General features: G+C 41.1%; 1 protein-coding gene across 7 annotated transcripts in view; it reads right to left on the reverse strand.

Annotated features, from left to right (window-relative positions):
• Nucleotides 1-13,598, reverse strand: part of LOC144608834 (opioid-binding protein/cell adhesion molecule-like) — a 1,854,101-nt gene that overhangs the window by 17,836 nt on the left and 1,822,667 nt on the right. For 2 of the 7 annotated variants that reach the window (XM_078427012.1, XM_078427007.1), the window contains exon 7: nt 5,922-5,957. The exons of the other annotated variants lie outside the window; for them this stretch is intronic. In XM_078427012.1, coding sequence (XP_078283138.1) covers nt 5,922-5,957 — 36 coding nt within the window. The remainder of the gene's footprint in view (nt 1-5,921; nt 5,958-13,598) is intronic. 7 annotated transcript variants of the gene reach the window in all.

Consider the following 13,598-nt stretch of genomic DNA (forward strand, 5'->3'; position numbering starts at 1 on the left):
CCTTCCTACTTGCTCAGTTACACGGTTAGGTTCCATTGCAGTCCTCTTATTTCTCACATCAACTTTTCTCACACAACTCTGTAACATTGGTCCTTTCAACTAAGACATTCATAGCTTTGGCTCCAGCACTGGTCTTTCGAGATACTTGAAACAAGTGTAAACACTGAGGTAAGGTTTGTACGCAGACATAAAACCTTTTGATAATCTTACATTTGTTCAATATTTACAAGGTATCATTTGTTAACCCTAAATATCATTCGTTCTTGACTCATTTATTCTCATCTGAAGCTGAACACCAAAATAACAGATCCAAATTAAATTCTCAATTCTTTGAAGGTGAGTGTGCTCCCATTGACCTTAACATTCCTGGGTTGAGTGAGGTAAAATAAAAAATGTCTTGAATTGCTGCTCCTGTCAACTTTACAATGACACCTGTCTGGAAAACGTGTGCCAGCAAGAACGAGACAACGCCTCCCACACTCATGTCTCCTACATATGGGACGTGTGAAGAGCAGTAGGGCCATTGATACCAATGGAATGATGAACCTATTGACTGCTCTTATATTTTAAAAGGATGGTTCTACACTGGGAAAGTAACGAGAAAACAATTATCCGACAGCCAAAGGTTGTCTCGCCATACAATGTATCTGCAGGAGAGCGAATGGTATGTTGGCATTCATAGCAAGAGGATTTGAGTTTAGGAGCAGGGAGGTTCTGCTGCAGTTGTAAAGGGCCTTGGTGAGACCGCACCTGGAGTATTGTGTGCAGTTTTGGTCTCCTAACCTGAGGAAAGACGTTCTTGCCTTAGAGGGAGTACAGAGAAGGTTCACCAGATTGATCCCTGGGATGGCGGGACTTTCATATGAGGAAAGACTGGATAGACTGGGCTTGTACTCGCTGGAATTTAGAAGACTGAGGGGGGATCTTATAGAAACATATAAAATTCTTAAGGGGTTGGAGAGGCTAGATGCGGGAAGATTGTTCCCGATGTTGGGGGAGTCCAGAACCAGGGGTCACAGCTTAAGGATAAGGGGGAAGTCTTTTAGGACCGAGATGAGAAAACATTTCTTCACACAGAAAGTGGTGAGTCTGTGGAATTCTCTGCCACAGAAGGTAGTTGAGGCCAGTTCATTGGCTATATTTAAGAGGGAGTTAGATGTGGCCCTTTTTGCTAAAGGGATCAGGGGGTTTGGAGAGAAGGCAGGTACAGGCTACTGAGCTGGATGATCAGCCATCATCATATTGAATGGCGGTGCAGGCTCTAAGGGCCGAATGGCCTACTCCTGCACCTATTTTCTATGTTTCTATGAGAGAGATTACAGAATAGATTCACCTGGATGTTCCCTGGGTTGGAGCATTTTAGTAAGCAGGAAAGACTGGACATGATGAATATGATTCCCCAAGGAGTGGAAGAGTGTGAGGAGTGTCCTGATCAACGTATGCAGATTTGAGGAGGAGAGATAAGGTTAATAGTTGAACTCCTTCTCCAAGCATGGACAAATTGATCAAAATTCATCCCCAGTTGAAATTCCCAGACTTTGTTTTTTCCTAACAAGCTAGGAGGGTGGCATTTGTCCAACAGGTCTGTGCTGACAGCTCTCAGAACATTCCCATTTGCCTCATTCCCCTACTTATTTCCCATAATCTATTCTCTTGCACTTTCCCGTAAACACCCATTTGTCCGCCAGCCCTGCCCCCACATCGGGGCAATTTACAAAGGCCAATTAATCTACCAACCTGCACACCTTCAACATGTGGGTGGAAACCAGAGCACCTAGAGGAAAGCCATGCAGTCATGAGAAGGAAAATGAGGGGGGATCTTATAGAAACATATAAAATTCTTAAGGGGTTGGAGAGGCTAGATGCGGGAAGATTGTTCCCGATGTTGGGGGAGTCCAGAACCAGGGGTCACAGCTTAAGGATAAGGGGGAAGTCTTTTAGGACCGAGATGAGAAAACATTTCTTCACACAAAGAGTGGTGAATCTGTGGAATTCTCTGCCACAGAAGGTAGTTGAGGCCAGTTCATTGGCTATATTTAGGAGGGAGTTAGATATGGCCCTTGTGACTAAAGGGATCAGGGGGTATGGAGAGAAGGCAGGTACAGGTTGCTCATCTGGATGATCAGCCATGATCATATTGAATGGCGGTGCAGGCTCGAAGGGCCGAATGGCCAACTCCTGCACCTATTTTCTATGTTTCTATGTTTCTATGACTCTACAAAAACAGCACTAAAGGGCAGGATCAAACCCACGTCTCCGGAACTGTGTTATCTGTTGTGCCACTGTGGCAACCTTTAGTTCATGAATTACTTAGTTACACAACTCACAACCAAAAGAAGGGGACAGGGGGAAAGGAGCCACACTGAAGCCTGGTCTACAAGCCCATGTGCAAAGTATTTATAGAAAGAGTTGAAATAAAAGAATGTGGAGAGCAAGGTCAGACTTGGCACATCAGTGTGTTGATCTAATAAAATTAGTTGTGGTAGAATGTAACATTTTTCTATTGACATTTTCAAATCTGACTTGAACTGTAAATGGAAGCCATAATATTGGGTCTCTTGGTGGAATAAAAAGAATTTCACAACATTTTCTTTCAATTATTGACTTTAACAAAACGACACTATTTCAAACCAAACATTTCCTACAAGTGAAGTCCTCGCTGAAACCAATGAAACATTGGTTCAACTTATGCATTGGATTTTACTGCCGTACCCAAATTGTATTCTGGTCATTTGCTTCATTCATGTAAGTTTTAGTCAGATCACCGGATGCATCAGTGCAATGCATAACACTTATGAATTCATATCATGAGGTTTTATTAAGTGATGGGAATGTTTTAGGGTCTGTGAAGGGAATCCCAAATCACTCCAACTGTTAAAGTGATGTAACTTTGAGCTTTAGGTTTAGCATTAGCCTTCTGCAAGTTTTTGATTGTGGTTTGGGGACAATGGCGCTTTGCTTTGAAGCACTTCCACGTAGACCATTGATGTCCAAACAAAGTAGTTTGTGAAATCTATTGGAAAACAGAGGCCACTATATTTCTAAGCTATTGCATTAATGACTTGCTGAATGTGAAAGTGCAAGTATGATGCTATTTTGCTGGTAGACACAAAATGCTGGAGTAACTCAGTGGGTTAGGCAGCATCTCTGGAGAGAAGGAATGGATGATGTTTCGGGTCAAAACCCTTCTTCAGACTGTTTTTGCTGGATATGCGATAATTCTACACACAATTCATACTCTGCTGACTTGTGGAAACTGAATTAATCAAACATTTGCAGCAGCGTTGAGGGTGTCACCGAGTCTGATTGTTCTCTAAATTTTTAATTGATGTTTTCTCATACGACTGTAATGATAAGGAAAACAAAAGTGATGAAACTGGATGTGATGGATAAAAGTTGTGGAAGTTTGGTCAATGTCTTCTGTTTAGGGCCAGTAAAAATTTTGGTTAGAGCACTTTCCACAGTTAAACAAATGAGTTGGATAAAATGAATGATAAAGTTGATTGCATGCATATGGTCTGTGAAGGGAAGTATTATTTTCTTTCAACGTATTATCCTTAAACAGCAAGAATTTCCAGTGTAGGATAGAGGTGGAAACCTGTCCATGGTTACAGACACAACACAAGTAATAGAGCAGAGGATCTGCAAATGATTCTGCATCCAAAATCTGACTCCGCTAAAGTTAATGGAACTGAATTTTGGAAAGGAAATATAATACACAGCATGCCACTGAGAATTTTATTCTATAAGATCTTTTAGATACACTCATTTCATCAGAAGTTTTGATATCATGTTCATTTATTAAAGTAATTTTTGCTTCTCATAATAAATAGTTCTGTTGTTTTAGTTCCTTTTGGTAAGAGTTATGTTTGCCCTGACGGCCTCTTAGAATGGTTTTTGACTTGCTATCAAATTGGAATTCTACGCGAGAAAGTGGATCCATGTGCACAATTACAACACCATAGCAGTTCATCACAATAGTTGGTCACATCCATGTGAACTAAAGTCCTTGGGAAATCAGTGCTCAACTCACACAGCATGGCTGATGCTTGGCTAGCATAAGGCACATATCAACTGAAGTGAGGGATTGATAGATGCACATTTCCTCCTCAGCTTGCAGTACTTGGAACTTTTGGAGGTAAACAACACCGATTGCTGATTCCTCATCATGCAGGAATGGGCATAATGACACCAGCTAATGGCTCTCCGTTCTGACATTAATAAGCAATGTCACAGCAATGGTCAGGAATACTGAAACTGCACCAGAGCAATAGTTGTGCTGTTGTGTTGAGTTAGATATAGCTCTTAGGGCTAATGGAATCAAGGGATATGGGGGGAAAGCAGGAACAGGGTACTGACTTTAGATGATCAGCCATGATCATATTGAATACTGGCTTGTATACTCTGGAATTTAAAAGGATGAGAGGGGATCTTATTGAAACATATAAGATTATTAAGGGATTGGACACACTAGAGGCAGGAAACATGTTCCCGATGTTGGGGGATTCCCAAACCAGGGGCCACAGTTTAAGAATAAGGGGTAGGCCATTTAGAACGGAGATGAGGACAAACTTTTTCACTCAGAGTTGTGAAGCTGTGGAATTCTCTGCCTCAGAAGGTAGTGGAGGCCAATTCTCTGGATGCTTTCAAGTGAGAGTTAGATAGAGCTCTTAATGATAGCGGAGTCAAGGGATATGGGGAGAAGGCAGGAACGGGGTACCGATTCTGGATGATCAGCCATGATCACGGTGAATGGCGGTGCTGGCTCGAAGGACCAAATGGCCTACTCCTGCACCTATTGTCTATTGTCTATTGTATGGCGGTGCTGGCTCAAAGGGCCGAATGGCCTACGCCTGCACCTATTTTCTGTGTTGCTGCGATCACCAATGTGTCGTGGCTTGGGGGCCACCTCTGACAACTCCTGGAGTTGATCAGCTTAGATCACTAATAGAGGGGGGCAGGGGGGTTGCCAGATGCACAGGAGGTCACTATGCACCATCTCTAGCCACCCGTTGCATTTTCCCCTACTTCCATGATGGTCATTTTTGCTGCTCAACAGTGGCAGTCAGGGACAGAGTCCTTTAAGCTCCTTGCTAGCACAGCAAGTGTCATGTTAGCCAGAATCACACAGCCATCACTATAGGTTTGTTTTTATTGTATTTTTGTACAATTGCACAGATAATCGGAGTGGATTTTACTATGTTATGCAGGACATGAATCTCAAGGCATCAGTGAATTTTGCATAAGGCTTATAGAAACCCTCTGCTCAGCTTCTGTGCCTTCTCACTTCCCACATGAAAAATTACTAAAGTCCCAATAAATTCTGATTAATAGTAGGCGATTTTTTTAATAAGTGGCAAAAATGGAGGTTCGGCTCAAGCAGTCAGGATGGAGCCTTAAACAGACAACGGAGAAACATTCTATTGTGAGGGTCTCCATTGCCATCTAATGCTGGCCATCTGAAAACAATGGTAGTCAGCCAAAGAGTTTTGCTTAACACATCAGTCCCTAACACCCGTAGAACCTTGATTATACAGCAGTCCTTGGTACAAGATGAAAATATATTGATGTTTCATACGGTTTAAATTTTAAACACACACACACACACAATAAGTTGTAGAACAGTTAAATCTGAACCATATTTACAGCTATTGTAAAGGGGTATGACTTTTATGGGTTAAGAACCATTATTCCACTCCTCTTGTTGCAAGTAGTAAGGAAAATATTCTGAAGAAAATATCCCGGTCAAATTATGAGTTGTTGTTGATTCTTTGCTTCCAAGGTAACTTTATATATTTCTTTGCTGACTGCATGAAACCCCTGGCAGTGCTGAAAGAGCCCCCCCCCCCCCGTCCCCTCATGCAATAGAGAACAAAAGTGGAGAAGATGCAGCCACAGAAATGAGAGTGCTCCGTACTGACCTTGAATCTGGGTCGAGCTTGTGGGCTCATTTACTTCTATAACCGGAGAAAATGGTGAGGTGGTTGGAGGAGGGGCGGGGAGAGGAAGGGTGAGGAAGTAGGGGGAAGAATTGAAGGAAGGAAGGAAGGGAAGGAGGGAGGAAAAGAAATCCACAAAATACAGTTTACATATCCTTAGTCATGGAACTGAGCAGCAAAGTGATACTAATGGCAACACACATGCAATAAAATGAACCTGAAACATAATGAAGATTACAGATTGCTCATGAAGGTGCATCATGGATCTGAACTGGGAAAAAAAAATCATAACTCCAATTAGCAGCAAAGAGTTAACACCTTCGGTTCAACAACAATATGCCATCCATATCACACCATTTCACAGGCAAGCATTTCTCTTTGGAGAGGTGCTCGTGCATGAGTCCATATCCCACCCATTTGTCTTCACAATTAGTATTTCAATCCACAGTATGCCAATTGAATATTGAGCAACAATGACCTGGAAATTTAATCAGGACTGCCTTCCCTGCTTTGCTTGGAGGGTGCCAGTGACATACTGGTTGTGAATGGAGGCAACAGTATGTGTTGTTTTTGGCCCCAGCATCCAGCGCCCCAGGTTGATACTGGCTGAGGTTTTTGCAGTACCATTAGTTTCCACTGCATTTTGCTGAATACCAGAGGTGTCATGGATTGCACATTTTTGAAGTGAAAATTCATCAGGACACACAAATGCACATTTTTTTTCCTGAAAGGGAACAAAATATCTGCAAATCATTCCAAGGGTGCTTTTACCCATTCACACCCAAAAAAGCTGCACAACTTAGATAACTATTCGATATACCAGCAAACGATAATTGCACAAAGACATCGTTATAAAGGGCAGCATAGACACTTTCAGAGTTTTGCTTACGAGTTAATATTTTAAATTCCAAGTGAAGGATAAATGTTAAAATTTTATTTCTCAGACTTAATCTCATCAGTACCTAAAGCATTAGCAAGCTGCAAACAAACAGGTTTATTCACTAACTATTTTTAGCTCCGGTACCCCCTGCTGTTTCTGTACTAATAATCTGCAGAAGGTGGAAATTGTTGCCGATTACGCTGATTTTTGCAAAAAGCAAGATTTAATAGCACAACAGGATAACATTTGTAATACAATAAATATATTTATTTATTTATTATGAGAGCAATATAAGTCAGACTGCAGCCACTATGAATTTCCAGTAAATTCTGTCTTTTTACTATTTTATTCATGTCTGCTTTAGGGATATGATGATGTTACAGATTTGAAAGGTGGCAAGAAATCTATGGTTACATTTTTTTCATGAACCCAACTAGCCTTTTTATCTTAACACTGGGTTCAGGTTACGGTGTGTTCCACCATAACACCACCTGATTAAATTTGCTTTGATTTATTTTATGATGAAGTTGACCTCATGAGCATAGACTGGTTCCACCAAGATGCAGGACAGAATGCCACAGGAGATCCTTCTTCCCTTTGGCTGTCAAACTTTAAAACTCCTCCCCCTTCTGTTGTGGGGTAGACTGAGACTGAGACCGACCCCCACCCCACCCAATCTTTGCACATTCCCCAAGCCTTTCCACTCATCACTTTAATTTCATGTTTCACGTATTTTGTGTTTTGTGTATTTTGTGCTTTTATGACTGTCGGCAGATCAATTTCCCTCCTGGGATAAATAAAGTTATATTGTATCGTATCGTATCGTAAATGAATACAAAAAAAGAAACAGACACTTTGAAAAGAAAATGAAGTGACTCAATCACTTGACAACAGCAAACAGGTCCGGAGGATTCTGTTTTAACAATGTTTTGGCTGTCGGAATGATGTGGTCACAAAGTTTAAGGGAGGTCATCATGAACTTGACAATGTAAACTATTGCTAAACTAAACTAAACTAAACTGGGCAGGAAAGGGTTTCCTAAGTACCTATTCTTCCTGGCTTGAACAGTGAGACCTACATATTGAACAAAAAAGTGAAGGATAGTCATCAATTGTAATAGTGCAGGTTCAGTTTGCATCCAAAGATAAATGGGGCACACTCAGGAAGGTGAGGCCTAGATGGCCTAGAAATATGACTGCAACCGAATCCATGTATATATGTATTTGATGTGCTGGATGTATTTGAAAAGACCAGCTGAAGACCATCAGTTGGCTGAATTGTTTTCAAATGGTCCTTTTTCCTGGAATGGGAGAAGAGGCTGGGAGTAGGGTTGGAGAAAGGAAGGGCTCAAGTGGCAGCAAGCAATGGTACGTGAATTTAACGTTGTGTTGTCTCCACTGGAAGGTGATCCTTCCAAAAGAGACAACGTCATCCGTGCCCACCCTTCCAACTGACGACCACTGTGATGATGCATCTCTTGTTCATCAGTAAATGTTGCTAACTGAGTTGTGGTCTTGAGATCACATGTTGCTTGAGGCAAACATGCAATTGGTGTGTCCGCCAGCAACTTATCCAGCCTTGTGGTGGACAAGCTCAATATCAGCCTAGATCCAACTGAGGTGAAATTCAAAAGCATTGCTGATGCTCAAAATCTGTTTAAATACTGGAAACACTCAGCAGATCAGATAGCAGATGTGGAAAAGGAAACAGTTAACATTTTAGCTGTAGGAAGGAACTGCAGATGCTGGTTTAAACCAAAGATAGACACAAATAGCTGGAGTAACTCAGTGGGACAATGGTGGTGACGTCACCCAATGATTCTCCATAGTTAACATTTCTGGTCCAGTACTTCGTTTCTGCTCTGCAGATGCTGCCTGAGTGTTAACAGCATTGTCTGCTTTCTCCAGCTGAGGTGCTATTGAGCTGATTTGGAGACTGCAGCCCCAGATGTTTTACATATTCTGACTGCCTTGCATGGCAGAAATTTCAATTACAAAGCTATGCTTCCCTCAAACCAAGGTCAACAGAATATGATGAGATAGATTTTTGTTGTTGTTGATTGAGAGCAGCAATCTTTATGAAAAAGCCTTGGTGATTGTATTTTTCTTTTTAAGAATGAGAAATGCCAGACAATCCCTGTATCATTTCATCATCTTGCCCTTGGATCTAAATAACACATGTTGCAATACAATTTGTGTATGGAAACAAATGAAAGGTTTGCAATCACTTTTTCATGAAGACATTACCCTTCAAAATTTCTGTGTCAGATGTACAATGAAATGCAATTCAGCGGTACATTTACTGTACATTGTAATCATTAATTCATGGTTTTGACGCATTGGTCTCGAAGAATCCCTTGACAAATTCTTTCAGGATACTGGAAATAACAATTTTGATTAGTATTATTCCTCAGGGTGCCTTAGTGGTTCAAGCTTTCAGCAGTTAGCATTCCCACAGACAGGGTTGCTAGTACTTATTACAGGCTGTTTGACATTCAGACTCACTTACCTCGGCTGTGGAATCTAGGACATTAGATTAAAAGACGGAAAACGGAAAAATATTACTCTGGGGGTAGTGGGGATGAGAAGAACTTGCATTTACAAATTGCACCAGAACTGCAGGTCTAGGTTTACTTCTGGCTGCCGCAGTGGTACAGCTTCACAGCAGGTTCGATCCTAAGCTTGGGTGTTGCCTGTGTGGAGGTTGTGCATTTTCCCTCAGACTGCGTGCTTTGGGTTCCTCCCATATTCAAAGGACGTGGAAGTTTGTAGGTTAATTGGCTTCTGTAAATTGCCCTTAGTATATAGGACGTGAAAGTGGGATATCATAGAAAGAGTAGTCAATGGTCGGTGTGGACTCAGTAGGCCGATGGGCCTGTTTCCATGCTGTATCTCTAAACTAAATGAAACTAAACTAGATTAAACTAAACTTATGGATCACCTTATCATCAAGATTGAGGTGCTGTATACAGAACCTTTTCCATAGGCTTGAGACTCAAAGGCAATCATTGAAATACCTATTGATCAGCACAGAGCTATAAAATGATGTGTTAGAAAATAGGGTTGTGGCTGCAGCCCCCCCTATAATTTTTCACCTTAACTGCAACGTTATGAAGAGATAGTTGAGCTATCCTACATAGAGGCTGAAATTGTGCTGCTTTAGTCACAACAATCACTCGTATGCATCTCATGATTACTCCTGGCAATATGGAAAACAGGCTAGAACCTGGGAGAGGGCAGGCCATTCATCCTTATGGTAAGGGGATGGCGCTGTGGGATGATGAGAATCTAAAACAGACATAACATTTAACACAAGGAGAATGGTTCTCCTGAGGACACATTAAGAGCTGAACAAGAAGAAATGATTACAAAGAGACAATTCATGGGTTGAGTGAGTGGGCAAAGTTATGGTCATGGATTTTATCAATGGTCATCCACACTTGATTTAACAAAGATGAACTAAGAGTTTTCTAAATGTTGTTTAGTAAAAATGAATGGGGTTTCAAAGAGAACATGGATCATGAACCCTTATGGACAATAATTAAAATGGTTCAGAAAATGCTGGACATTATATCAAGAGTCCTGAAAGGAAAGGTGAGAAGTTATGTTAGACCTACACAATGTTCTGTTCTGATTATACCTTGAGCATTGAGAGCACTGCATTTTTACACGAACATATTGATCTTGACAAGATTTTAATAAAAATCCATTAGAAAATATCTGTATTTCAGGAGTTGGCTTATAGGGCAACAGGGTAGATTCTCTTGAATTGACTCAAATATGAACTAATTTGATGAGTTTTCAAAGTGTTAAGAGGAACTGATAAAATGGATAGAGAGAAACTACTTCAGTTCAATGGGGAAGCTGGATCTTGGAGCGAGTCTAAACTGGAACTGGACTTCAAATTATTAAGTTGAGGGTGGTAGAAATTTACACAGAGGGTGGTAGAAGTTTGGAATACTTTTCCACAAAGAGCTATGCTTTTCCATGAGGTTGCATTGTCAATTGCTACACCTACACTTGCAATATGTTAGCTCTCATTGCTGTGCAATAACTTGCTGTCTTGATTGCACTGTACACTGCCTCGACCGTATTGTAATTGTTTTGTCTATATTGTATTAGAGGTCGGTTTGTTTAATTCAGTAGATTAGGTTTAGCTTGTTATGGATAAAGGTTTATCCTTTGTACTGTCTGCTGTGTGTGATTGCATCATCTGGACTGCTTTAATTTCGCTGTACTTTGTGTAGTGACAATAAAGGTTTTTTACAATTTACAATTTACAATTTTTTAAATTTTAAATTCTTGGAGCAGAAAGCAAACTGCTGGTAGAACTCAGTGGTTCAGACAACATCTGTGGAGGGAAATGTTAGATGACATTTTAGGTCAGGACCCTTCTTGAGTTTTGAAGAAGGGTCCTGACCCAAAACATCATCTATAATTTCCCTTCATAGATACTGTCTACCTGCTGAGCTTCTCCACCAGTTTGTTTTTTGCTCTATGTTCAAGTCTCTGCAGTGTCTTGCGTCCCCATTTATAGTGCAAAGGGAAAAATGACGAAGCTTAGTCATTATTTAACAGCAGAATAGCTAAAAGGGCTGAATGGCCTGTTCCTACATAAGGATTAATTTATGGGATGAGATGTGAAATATTAAGAATATAGAGAAATAGAAATAATAAGGGTATCACAATTGACCTCAGGTCAGAGGTGTAAGATCACACGATTTCCATAACCCGATGCTCTGGAGGATAATTCACCATATCTGGCAAAAATCAATATTGTTGGGAGGGGATAGACACAAAGTGCTGGAGGAACTCAGCGGGTCAAGGCAGCATCCGTGAAGAAAAAGGATGGGTGACCTTTCGGGTCGGGACCCTTCTTCAGACTGAAAGTAGAGGGGAAGGAACTGGAGATAGGAAAAGGCCAGAACAAATCAGGGCTAGCAATAGATGATCTTTCAAGAGAGAGCTGGATAGAGCTCTTAAGGATAGCGGAGTGAGGGGGTATGGGGAGAAGGCAGGAATGGGGTACTGATTGAGAGTGATCAGCCATGATCGCATTGAATGGCGGTGCTGGCTCGAAGGGCTGAATGGCCTACTCCTGCACCTATTGTCTATTGTCTATTGACCAAGGAAGGGTGGACCTGTTAGGAAGGGAGCTGTTTGATTGATGACATCTGAATGAACATAGTGAAGGACAATACTTTCGTTAGTATTTCTTCAGGATGGGAGGGCAGAAGGTTGAGAGTGTTTGCTGCCTGATGAAAATAAAACGAAGGTTGTTAATGTTCCCATTTAACATCTGAAATGCTGTGCCCCCCCTCCCCAAGCACAGGAGCTCAACAAGGTTCAAAATGGTGGATTTATTTTGCCCAAATTGTTCCTTGTATTGAAAATAGAGGCAGGAATCCATCACAAGAAGCAGAAGGAGTATCAGTTTGAGATTTGCTGAAAAGTTGACAGTAAAATGTAAAAAGAGAATGATAACTTCCTGTGCCATCAGTGTTGAGCCAGGGAATAAGGCCTATCCTTTCAAGTAAGCCCAACTCCATATTGAGGAATAGAAACACTGAGTTAATCCTATCACGGATAAATGTTCCTTTTTAATGTGTAGGATGGAGCTGCAGATGCTGGTTTATATTGCAGATAGACACAAAATACTGGAGTAACTCAGCAGGTCAGGCAGCGTCTCTGGAGAAAAGGAATAAGTGACGTTTCGTGGTTCGTGACCCTTCTGTAGATTTGTTTAATAATAGATGTAAGGATGGAAGTTCAATTAAAATCTAAATGACATGTTAGAAATAAAACAAATGGCCATCATTAAACATGATCTATTTTGAGATCTTGAAAATGTGGGGAGAATTAAATGGGATTAGTGTGGGATTGGTGTAAATGGGTGCTTGATGGCTGGCATGGACTCAATGGTGTTTAGAGTACTTTTCTACACTGTGTGACTAATTTACCATGTCGGTAAGTTGAAACAAGTGATCTTGGAAGATACCAGGTGTTAGGTGGAGAGTTCTGTCCTCCTGGGGTGATGAGCAATTAAAAGCAACAGCTTCCGAGCAGTTACGAGAAATGTCAGTGAAGCACGTACTGTGCCCAGCTTCCTGCTATGACCTTTTCAACTGAAATATTTCTAAAGAGTGATAGAATGATCAAGTTCGAGAATAAAGTTGAACTGAGAACCAGTGACTGTGTTGAAGATCGCCAAGCCAGGAAACCTTGGGTTTGAAGCATGTCAATCCGATTATGAAAAGCAATTTTGCGTAGAAGTTCAGCCGAAAACATTGCATTTTAATTGATCAGCAATATTACTGTTGACAGCTAACAAAATTAATTCCAAGCCTACTGAGCTTTGGTGCTTCGAACACCACAGGCACTGAAGCAGGATTTTGTTCCTAATGCAGACAAAGTCTGTAGCATACCTCATCAATTTTCCCACCTGCTCAGAACATGGGGCAGTTTCCATCACTCTCACTGCAGCCGGTGGTATTAAATATTAAATTTAAATCAAAGACATCCTGAATGTTTGCATTTCAACCCTTAGTTATCAGGATTCCGCTTGCTATCATTGCGTGCTCCATTTTTTATACTGAATGGCACGTGGAAATATTTTCAATTCTAAATAACTATCACCTGACGTTGGTCTCCAATTTTCCTCTGCAGAATTTAACGGTGTAGCAGGCAGAAGGTTCATTTGTATCTCACTGAGCTGCTCAAGCCAATATCACAAGCTGTTCCCTCACCTCAGCACTCCTTGCCACTCAGAGAATTATTTCA

The sequence above is a fragment of the Rhinoraja longicauda genome, chromosome 32, assembly GCF_053455715.1.
Source record: "Rhinoraja longicauda isolate Sanriku21f chromosome 32, sRhiLon1.1, whole genome shotgun sequence".
NCBI classification, from domain to species: domain Eukaryota; kingdom Metazoa; phylum Chordata; class Chondrichthyes; order Rajiformes; family Arhynchobatidae; genus Rhinoraja; species Rhinoraja longicauda.